This window comes from Branchiostoma floridae, chromosome 6 (genome assembly GCF_000003815.2).
Source record: "Branchiostoma floridae strain S238N-H82 chromosome 6, Bfl_VNyyK, whole genome shotgun sequence".
In the NCBI taxonomy this organism is placed as follows: Eukaryota; Metazoa; Chordata; class Leptocardii; order Amphioxiformes; family Branchiostomatidae; genus Branchiostoma; species Branchiostoma floridae.
The window spans coordinates 24,473,226-24,484,958 of NC_049984.1; the positions used below are offsets into that span (position 1 = coordinate 24,473,226).

The 11,733-nt window shown below is 47.5% G+C and overlaps 1 protein-coding gene across 1 annotated transcript; it reads left to right on the plus strand.

The window, feature by feature from the left end:
- The first annotated feature begins 961 nt into the window (after positions 1–961).
- LOC118417871 lies at positions 962–10,926 on the plus strand. Its single transcript, XM_035823623.1, has 5 exons — positions 962–1,635; positions 4,881–6,842; positions 7,388–7,690; positions 9,976–10,317; positions 10,883–10,926. The coding sequence occupies exons 1-2, from the start codon at positions 1,146–1,148 to the stop codon at positions 5,876–5,878; spliced, it is 1,488 nt and encodes a 495-aa protein (XP_035679516.1). The 5' UTR covers positions 962–1,145; the 3' UTR covers positions 5,879–6,842; positions 7,388–7,690; positions 9,976–10,317; positions 10,883–10,926.
- The last annotated feature ends 807 nt before the right edge of the window (positions 10,927–11,733 follow it).

Sequence of the window (11,733 nt, forward strand, 5' to 3'; positions counted from 1 at the left end):
GATCAGTTCCGAGTTCAGTTAATCCTCTCCATCGTCTCCACATGTTCCTTTTCACATGACGAACATAACACTATAGATCTATCAGAGCCAACATTTTCAATTTACATAACTTGGCGTCCACACTAGGGTACTGGTACCTAGTGCGTGAAAATCATACAGTTCTACTTAACGTTACATTACTGGGAAATCAATGTACTGGTACTGTACCTGAATAGGCTCTCACTATTAATTCATAACGTATATATATACACATATAACGTTTTGATTCATGACTTGATGTTGTTACAAAGATGAATATTTAGCACTGGAAAAGTCTTTGTGTACTCGTTGCAATCAACAGATTCTTTGACTTAAGATCATCTCGAAAGCCGGGGATTCTACCATCTTGTTCAATCTGTTATACATTGTGTATAGCCGTGCCCATTTTTCAGTTTCAGCTCTGCACGTATTTCCGCACGAAGTTTCGAATTTTTGATTACCAGTATGACGATAGACAGTATTGGATGCTGGAGTATGTTGTAAATTTATAGCACATGTTAAACATGAAAAGGGAAAGCCAACACAGCTAGTTTGAGCCTTGGTGCACTGATAAAAGTTGATAAGAAAATAGATGAGGTGTTGAGAGAAGCTTATAACACCGAGGTCTCGTTATTGCAGGTACATCACAAACCACATACAACGTAAATGCTCTTGTTGGCGGTGAAGTGATTCTACCGTGTGACTACGACCAGGCTAATGATGGTAACATAATCACTGTGACCTGGACAGTCACAAGCGGAGGGAGTTCTGTAAGCTTGTACATCAAGACAGGGGGAACTACAGACAACCAGGCAACACCTCCTGCTGAGTATGCAGGGCGTCTGGAAATGGTTGGTGACGTCAACTTGAAACTGACAGGAGTAACACTTGATGATGAAAGGCAGTACAAATGTGCTGTTACAGCTTCAGTGAACAGTGTGGATCTTTGGGCCCCCCCCCCGGGGATCAAAGTTGTTAATTGGATGCAGTCGCTCTCAGGGTCTAACCCACACGTGGGATCCCCACTCACTCCCGCCATCAGATCTTAGGGAGCAGGCTGCATCAGAGAGTCTCCGCAATTTCTTCTCCGTCACCTCCGTTCTTCCCTTCCTCCTTCCACCTTAATCATGGGGAGGACCCCGAAAAGAGTGAAGAAGTGCTCTGGTTGTGGCGAGCCGCTGTCTTGTCACAAGGCGGGCCAATACGGCAAGCACTGCCAGGGGGTTGCCAAGGATCCGCCGGCAGACAAGCAGCCCATCGAGCTCGAGGACCCCAACCCTAAGTCTGCGATGGACGTCCTGGAACAGCGCAAGGCTGAGTTGGAGAAGGCCATCGCGGAAGCGGAGCTTAGAAACGAGGTGGCAGCCCTTGAGAAGAGACTAGGGGCTCTGAAATCAAGCGGTCCAACCCCCCCGTCAGGCGAGGCGAAGCAGACCGGCCCCAAAGTATCCACGTCGGCAGAGGAGGCGGCTACACTCGGCGCGGCTCTCCACCTGGGCCCCGGCGACCTGACACTAGACCACCTACGAATGAACAAGGAGCTCGTCACAAGGGTGAACGAGAACTACCCAGACCTCGAGTTCGTCACCCCGGACAGCAAAAAGGCTCCCGCTAAAGGTAAGACAAAGCTTTTGTCTCCCGAGAACTTTGTCTTCAACAGTCAGTCCGCAGAGGCCCCTAAGTATGAAGACCTCTCGGCCGAGGAGTTCCTCAGCGGCAGCATGGGGTTGCTCCTGTCGCCCAACCTCCCGACCTGGGAAGCCAGGGGACGAATGGCCCTTCTTCAGTTCGCCTGCCACCGGCTGGCACGTTATCGCTGGCCGGTCGTCAGGGCCTTTCACCACGCGGCTATCAACCAGGCCCTCCGCGACCCCACGAAGTGGAACAACGACTGGACGGAACTCAAGGACTACTATTTTGACGGCGACCCCGACAACCTCAAGGGCAACAACAACACCACGGGTAAGCCGAAGACAACCGTCAGGACCTGTTACAAGTACACCAAAGGGGAGTGTTCTTCCACCTCGTGCCGTTACGCCCACTACTGCTCGTACTGCTTGGACACTACGGGACAAAAGTATAAACATGCCGAGTCCACCTGTCGACGACGTGGTGAGAAAACCACGACCAAGAAAGAGGACAGTACTACAGACTGACTAACTCTCCATAACACGGACTGCCCTGAGGTATGTGAAAACCTTGACATTGGACCATCTACCGTGAATGACCGCCCGTTCCTTCAGACTTTTAGTCATAGTATTCGTATCGATACTAGTACTTTCCCCTGCCAAGAGGGGCCCGACTCTGACATCTTTCCATGTCTTAATGTTATTGATTTCCCCTGCCAAGAGGGGCCTCATGTTGATTTAACTAGTGCTCCTCACCAGGAGGATATTTTATCGCACGTATCTCATCCTGAGAGAAGTTTGTCACATGCGTACGAGCGCTATGCTCCTGATGATGATGTTGTTGTTATAATTGACGTTCCCTGCCAAGAGGGATCAGATTTTGATTTCATTGATATCCCTCGCAGAGAGGGCACGATGTCTTGTGTTACTCCGCGTGAGAGTACTTCAAGTAATTTGCCACATGTGTACGGGCCGGGTAGTGTTGTTTCGGACGTCTGTTTTCACACGTCAAATGTCCCTATGTTGGAGCAACTGGCCCCCTCCGGTAGTACTGTTGTATATGTTCCCCGACACGAGGGTTTCTCACCGCATGTAACCATATTTGAACGACAGGCCCCTGGCGCCTCTCATACTTTGTCATGTATTCCTTCACGATCTAGCCATTATGATGTTGATGATATTGATGTACCTTGCCGAGAGTGTAGCTCGACCACCGTAGTTGCGTCTCAGAACTCTTGCGATTATTATGATGTTAGCTCTAGCATTGCGGGTACGAATCGGTCGGGTGATGTGATCCCCATCTCTCCCTTCTGTTTGGACTTGCCACCAGCGGCTAAAACTTCCCAGATGTCGGGGTCCGTCACCAGGCCCGTTCTTCAGTGCCCTGGTGTGTTGTCAGATGATTGCGATCAGCGCGATTACCCTTCCAGTGTTTATTCGGTCGACTCAGCGGTCGGCCCCCCAGGCCCTGACAGTGTCCTGTCTCCGGTCCCTGTCGAGGGGCCCATCAATCGTTTGAGGAACGCCAAGACGCCCCGTCCTCCCAGCCTCTCCGATTTCCAGCGCTGGCATAACACGGTGCATGCCTCCGGCCTGCCCAACTTCAGAGGCTGCCGCCTCCCAGTACCCACCAAGCTGAACGTCCCCGCGTGGCGCCATTATCTCGTGGACTACACAGATAAGGATCTCTGCGACTTGATCGAATTTGGTTTCCCTGTGAACTACTCCGGTCCGCGTCAACCAGATGTCCCTCTCACAAATCACGCGTCATCTCTGCGCTACCGTGATCATGTTAATGACTATATAAGCAAGGAACTTCGACTCGGGGCCACCATAGGTCCATTACCTACAGACTTCTTCAACCCGCCTTTAATTTGTAGCCCATTACAGACTGTCCCAAAGAAAGATTCCAGTAGCAGGCGGATAGTGGTGGACTTCAGCTTTCCCGAGTTCACGTCAGTCAACGCTGGAATCTCCACGGACACTTATCTCGGCGAGCGCGTGCGCTTACGTTACCCGTCTGTAGATGACTTGACTGCCTTAGTTGCGCGGCTCGGCCCCGGCTGTCTACTGTACAAAAGTGACCTTAGCCGGGCATACCGTCAACTTTACGTGGATCCTGCTGACTACCATCTTCTCAGTTTTCAGTGGGAGGGGAGTCGTTTCGCTGACGTCACCGTACCCTTCGGGATTCGTACGGGCTCCCATCTCTGTCAGCGCGTTACGGACGCGGTACGCTTCATCTATGGCACCTACGACTACACTTGCGTCAACTACCTGGACGATTTGGGCGGTGCGGATACACCGGCGCGCGCTCCTGACGCATTCGCGTGCCTGGGTCGACTCTTACTGGAATTGGGTTTGGATGAGGCGGCAGGCAAGGCCGTCCCGCCCACCACGCGTCTCGTCTTCCTCGGGAAGATTATCGACTCCGTGCGCATGACGATTGAGGTCACACCTGAGCGTCTGACTGACACTTTGACGGAATTACGCGGTTAGAGCCACAAAGTCGGAGCGCGACGTCGAGACGTTGAGTCCCTGCTCGGTAAATTACAGTTCATCGCTTCCTGTGTGCGCCCGGGTAGGCTATTCATCTCGCGCATGTTACTGTTTCTGCGCCGTTTTCCGGACAGACACACATGCATGCCCCTCGACGAGGAATTTCGCAAAGATCTGGCCTGGTGGGTCACCTTCCTCCCTACGTACAACGGGATCTCTCTCATCCCCCAGTCCGGGTGGACCAAAGCGGACGCAGTCTTCAGTTCCGATGCTTGCCTGACGGGCTGTGGGGGCTTCTTGGAATCGTCAGGAGAATACTTCCACGCGGTCTTTCCTGCCTTCATCCTCGAGCAGGACCCTTGTATCAACAGCCTGGAACTACTCACGATCCTGGTTTGCGTTCGCCTGTGGGGTCAACACTGGTTGGGAATGCGCATCGTGGTTCTGTGCGACAACGAGGCTTCCGTCACAGTACTCAACTCCGGTCGCAGTCGATCGCCGTTCTTACAGTCGTGCCTACGCAACCTGTGGCTCTGCGCCGCGAAGGGGCAATTCGAACTGCGCGCCGTGCACCTGCCGGGCATTGACAACAGGTTGGCCGACCATCTCAGCCGTTGGAACACGTCTCCGTCACATCGCCAGGCCTTTCTCCGTCTGACGGATGGCATATGCGTCAGTGAAGTCCCCGTCACCCCCTCGAACTTTGAGTTGCTAACGCATCTGTGATTTTTTCAGGTCCTGCGTCTCAACTGTGTCTCCTGGACCGACAAGTGGCCGCCTCCAAAAGGTCAGCTTTCGCCACCGGGACATACAACAATCTTCGGACGCAGTGGCGCTCCTTCCTCCTGTTCTGCGAGTATTTCGGCCTCCCGGCTCTTCCCACGGACGTTCCCACCCTAGCCAGGTATGCGCAGTTCCTTTCCAGGTCATGCAAAAGCCCGGACACCATCAAAATCTACGTCCACGGCGTCCGGCAGCTGCACTTGTTTCACGGCCTGACCGCGCCTCCGGCGAACGCCTTCGATCTTAAACTCGTTCTCACCTCCCTCTCCAGGCACTCCGCGCACGTCAGCCAGCAAAAGTTGCCTATCACGCCTTCGATTCTACTACGCCTCAGGTCTCTGTTGGATCTACGGCGCCCACTCCACGCCACACTCTGGGCGGCCTTTTGCGTCGGTTTCTTCACCCTGCTACGCAAGTCTAACCTTGTTCCTCCATCGGGGACGGCCTTCTCTCCCGACAAACACCTCGCTCGCGAGTCGATTCAGCTCACTGCGGACGGTTTAATGGTTCACGTTAAGTGGTCCAAAACGAGACAGTTCCGACAACGAGTTCTGCAACTTCCAGTGTCCGCCATACCCGGCCATCCCCTCTGTCCGCGTCAGGCTGTTCTCAATATGCTCCACCTTCTTCCGGCTAAGGACAGCTCACCCGCGTTTCTCGTCCCAGCCAGCGGTGGCGGACTGGTGTCGCTCACACACGCCACCTTCGTGTCCCACCTTAAGACCTTGCTTGAAGCCGCAGGCCTTCCCTCAGCACAGTACTCCGGGCACAGCTTCCGTCGCGGCGGAGCTACCTTCGCCTGGCGCTGCGGCGCCGACTCCAACACGATTAAACTGCTAGGGGACTGGTCGTCCGACGCGTACGAAGTGTACTTGGACTCCTCCCTTGAACAGCGCCGGTCCTTCGGGAAGCACCTCGCCGACACCATCAGCCGCGGCCTTCTTGGCTGACCGCTAGCCGGCCTGTCCTCCCATCTCCCAAAACCTGCTACCGCAATTGTCTGACAGCACTCCAACTAGATAGGTTCGGCATGCGTGCTTTGGTCCTGTGCAAAATTTCAATGTTCATTACATATTATTCAGGAGACTATTTGGTATTATATTGTATATATTCTTCATTAGCTTGTTCCGTAGTTCGAATGTTCTGTAGTTTAGTCTTCGCGTTCTCTGTACGAGCTACAGTAGCACTCGCACTTGTTGTGTACGGTTAGGACTACATTACGTATTATAGTCTAACTTGTATTTATTGCGTGTTTAATAGGCATTACCCTCGGGCTTTACTGGGGTCCGCTCCTCCACTCTCTGCACGCCCCCCCTTCCTTTTCTTCTCTTTCGGCTCCGCTGGGTCTGGTCCTGGTGAATTTGTCGTTTTTATGCTTCGTTATTAAAGTTTACCAGCCCAGCACAGTCTCTAGTCCGTCATTGGGAGCGTGCAGATAATTGTGGATCTTTGGGCCCCCCCCGGGGATCAAAGTTGTTAATTGGATGCAGTCGCTCTCAGGGTCTAACCCACACGTGGGACCCCCACTCACTCCCGCCATCAGATCTTAGGGAGCAGGCTGCACCCACCCACCCACTCTTGCAGGTACATCACAAACCACATACAACGTAAATGCTCTTGTTGGCGGTGAAGTGATTCTACCGTGTGACTACGACCAGGCTAATGATGGTTACATACTCTCTGTGACCTGGACAGTCACAAGCGGAGGGAGTTCTATAAACTTGTACATCAAGACAGGGGGAACTACAGACAACCAGGCAACACCTCCTGCTGAGTATGCAGGGCGTCTGGAAATGGTTGGTGACGTCAACTTGAAACTGACCGGAGTAACACTTGATGATGAAAGACAGTACAAATGTGCTGTAACAGCTTCGGTGAACAGTGAAACGTCTTTTGTCAACTTGCAGGTGTTGAGTAAGTACATGTCGTTTTGGAATTCAGAAACATTGAATGCACGTGTTCATATTTGAAAGAGAGCTAGAAAGATATATATATCTAACAAACCCACAACCGTACACCATAAGAACAGCTTTAGATAGACCGTATTGTGATGCGGTTAGTCGTTAGTGGTATCGTGGATGCAGCGAAACGTGCTAGTGGGATTAGATAAACTACACAATTAAAAATACCTCATGAGCGAGATATTAACGCTTTGACTAACCAGACGACATAAAGGTCAAAGCACGAGAACGGCTTGAAATATTGGCATTTTGCTGTTCATGTTTTGTTTGTACAATTTTCCCAAGCAAAGACAGGTATGAGAATACATTTACAGTTTTATGTTGTATTAGATCTAGTAGAGTTTGCTGTGAGGAAATCTACGTTTGTTTAGATTTCGGTAGTAACAATGACTGCTACTATGAAGTACACAGCAAGGATCGAGTAAAAAATACATCCGATCGAAAGTTACGGCGATGTTCCTTTTATAAATCAATTTTCCTTTGCCTTAATCGTTACAGTGATTGCGTCTGTGGTGAAAGACACATCAAAAATCCTTCTCTGTGAACACGGTGCATCTGCTATTGTCGCCTTCATATGGAAAAAAGGTGGAACGGTCATTATCCAAGGTTTCATCCGCACAAATGGTCAGATGATCATCACTATTGACAGTATGCCAGATAAAACAGAGCTGTTGCTCCAAAACGGCAGCCCCAACATGAGACTGGACAACATAGAGATTGCTGATGAAGGAACGTACAGTTGTGAGGCTATAGAACAAGATGGAACACTGACGGTTTTGATATCAGAGCTGCTTGTCAGAGGTTAGTGGCATTAAGTCTACATCAAACTATCAGACACTTATTAGATCATTACAAAGGCTAAGAAAAGTAGCGACATCCTTCTCAATGCAATGGCTGTTCCATTCCATTCCTGCAAGAATAAAGGCAGGACACCGAAAAATAGAAATGAATGCACATGGTCACTAAAAAGATGCACGAAACGTGGTTAGATCGTCTCATTGTCTCTAACCTTAAGTTCAGGTGAGCTAGTTCATCACCAGACACCGTAATTGCCTCCGTGTGAAGAGATACATTGTATTGTCATGACAAGGAAGGATGAACCATCCTTTTCATTATCTAACTATTAACAAGAGTTTTAGACATGTGTGCTCATAGTATTTACCGCTTAGGTATTCTATCAGACATATGGTTCGGATGGGGTAGCTCTTAGAGCAGCTGATTTATAATATTATGATAAATATCTCGAACTTTGTGACTTTGAGCAGCGTTCCGCTACCTGTAAGATTAGAATTAGCGCCCACCCCCTGGGAATAGAAAAGGGGAGATATATGAAGCTACCTGTGTCTGAGAGGATTTGCAAATATTGCCCCTCAAATGCTGTGGATAACGAGTGCCATTTTATCTCTAATTGTTCTTTTTATGATGATATAAGAAACCAACTATTTATGAGTCTATTTATGAGTGTATCCAAAATACACGCTTACTTTCTAATTGTTCCTGACAACGAGAAATCAATTACATTATCAAAATCAAAGAACCCATACATTATAAATAAAGTGGACAAATTCGTCTTCCACTGCCTAAAAAGAAGTCTAACCCAACAAAACTAAACTCGGCACGTTTGCAATATGAACTTTAGTATATCATATTTCCACTATTTCTGCATACATTTTAATGTATTATATATCAATTAAAAGCTTGTGTAATTCTATTTCCTATAGTATCAACCTTAATATAACTGTAAACTCATGAGAAGAGCACCAGGCCTTCTTACAGGAGAAGGTCACCAAAAAAAGTGCCCACATTTCCCTGATTCTGTTCAACTCTGTATCGTCCTAGGCCTGTTGGTATTGGTACCTGTGTCTATGACTCAGTCAATCCTTTATTCACATCACGTATGGATTACAGAACATACCAGTTTGTTATAGCACATTTGAGTAGAGCATATCTGCCTTTTCGGCAGTTGGATATGGCCGAATCAATGCGTTGAGGTGGCAAGGAGAGCCGCACGCTGACATGGCAAGAGTAACTGTCAGCGTTTGGTGGTGGAGGCAGCGTCATAGTGTGGGGAGGTATAACCGCCATAGGAAAAACAAGACTCGTCACCATTCCAGGTAACTTCAATGTGGTGAGATAAAGGGACGCAATCCTCCATCCAGTCGGAATATCCTACCTCTTCAATATTGGACCAAATTCCATTCTGCAAGCTTAGAACACCTGTCAACACTGAACACACATAGCAAGGACCATCGCAGACTACCTCCAGGATGCTGGAGTACAGTCTTAGGATGGAATAGCCTTCCTACGGTTTATGGCTGGCATCTCTTGGTTCAAATTGTTTGCTTGAATAAAGAGTAACAGTGGCGTTGATTGACATGTCCTGTTTATTCAATTTGCCTTCATTCACAAGTCAATATTGACGGGAAGAAATGAGCTGAATGGAGTGTTTGACTTTAGTAGGGTTATTGCGGCACTTTATTTTTATGACCACCCTGTACGCAAACAGGCCAGGTGCCCGTTCCATAAATTTACAATCATAAAATACTGTACTCAAATATGGTAAAAGTAAACTGGGATGTTCTGTATACCAAAAGGTACACGAAAAAACGATTGATTGAATCATTGTTACCCGCGGCCATAACAACCGGACGATACAGTGTTGAACAGAAGCGGGGAAATTTGGGCACTTTTTTTGGTGATCCCCTCAAGTAAGCAGGCCTGGTGCTTGTTCTATGAGTTTATAATGATAATGAATTTGATACCATTGGAAATAAAATCACGAAAGCTTTCCATTGATATATAACACATTGAAATTGATGCAAAAACAACAGAAATATGATCAACCGAAGTTGATATTCCAAATTTTTTGTGCCGAGTTTAGTATAATGTATACTTCAGTAGCACAACATAGTCATAGAATGTAGTTCCTAGCACCTTTGTATTTTCCTTGTTATGCATGTTGTTTGTACCTGCAATTAGCCCTCGGGCAAGAACTTGCAATAAACATATCATTATTATTGTCAGTACAACCATCTCCCCGTCTGAATATTCAAATGTGTTCTTGTCTTTCCGTGTCATCCTTTCAGTACAACCAACAACAGGTCCTATTGTTCAAGTCCAGTTTGACCCCCCGACCTCCAGTATGTCAGAGGTACCACTCAACACCACCGTCACCTTCACCTGTACCAGTACAGGGGGGCGGCCACCTGCCACTCTTGGCTGGTCTCTCACAGAAAGTGGCACAACGGTGTCTGCAAACCCCACATACACATCCTCTAATAACTCCCAGGGAGTGGGAGACGCCACATCAACATTCAACTTTACTACAACAAAGTACGGAGTGACGTACAGGGTACAGTGTACAGCTTCAGGACCAGATCCTATCCAATCCAGCACATCAGCTATAACCAGCTTCACTACAGAGAAAGGTACTTCACTTTCTTCACTAGGTGTGAAGTTTTAATCATATAAATTGTTCCAAAAGATCCACACTGCTACTACAATGTATATTATTTGTGTTAGATATGGTTGTAGCTACATTTTCTACTAGTATGTATTCATTCGCAGGTAACTAAGCCACATTTATTAGAAAGGCACACCATTACAGCAGATAATGTGAGTGACTGAGTGAGTGGGTGAGTGAGTGAGTGAGTGACTGAGTGACTGAGTGAGTGAGTGAGTGAGTGAGTGAGTGAGTGAGTGAGTGAGTGAGTGAGTGAGTGAGTGAGTGAGTGAGTGAGTGACAGTAAATTTATGATCACATTTCTATTCAGGTATCAACACGACAGTTATGTGGTGTAACGTTACAATTGTTCAATATATACTGTTTGCACATCTTTCTCTCTAGCGTGTACACTTCCTTCTTTCAAAACTGACTTTGGCATAACTCCCAGTAGTACTGAAGCTGTAACTGCCTCATTCGGCGCAAGCCTATTTCACCTGACGTCACATGTTATTATTAGATGATAACGGGGCCATTTCTTGCATTTGTAGATCCAAGTGCCATTTCTACTACACCAAAGGGGCAGACAGGTATTGTACGTTTTGATTTGTTTAGATGTCTTAATACTCTCTTGTGTTAATATCCTGGATCAACTTGTAATCAATTTCCGTATACCATTCCTTCGAACTTCCCTTGAATATCTACAATATTCCACCATCATCTTTCGTTTTAGACTATTTTTTTGATAATTACATATGATATTTTTCTGTTTGTTTGTCCTCTGTTGTCACCTGTGCCCTAAACACTGCATTCAAATCAACAGGTGAAGGCCGGGCAAAATGTTCTCATTTCACATACTTCTATCAGCTCCCTTGCTCTTATTACTTCAAAACCTGTCTGTCGTAGTTTTCTTTTAGTCTGTCGTAGTTATGTTATCTTTTCCAAGAAGATTATGGTTTCTGTTACATGGGTCTGTATGTATGTCAACAGCATATACGTGGAGAAATTGTGAATGGATCTTTTTGACTTTTGGTAGGTGTGTAGCGGTTGTCGAAAGGCATGCCTAGTTCGAAAACGGTTTACCTGGCGTTTTCCTACGGTACAGCAGCGAGCTCTCTAGTTCCTCTCTGTTTTTGTCTATCACAGGTTCTTTTAGCTATCGCTTGAATTGAGCAAATAATATTTTTTTTACTAAAACAACTAACCCTATATTTAATTTTATGTGCAGCGTATTTACTTACTCAACCTGCACGTATTTTGTTTTCTTGTAGATTCTGCAGCTGGAGTCACAAAAGCCTCACAAACAGGTGATAACCCTCAAAGGCTTTCTCACAGTAACAGTCTGTTCTCAAAGCTTTCTTCTTCCTGGCAATATCTTCTCTGAGTAACACCCCCTTGTTGC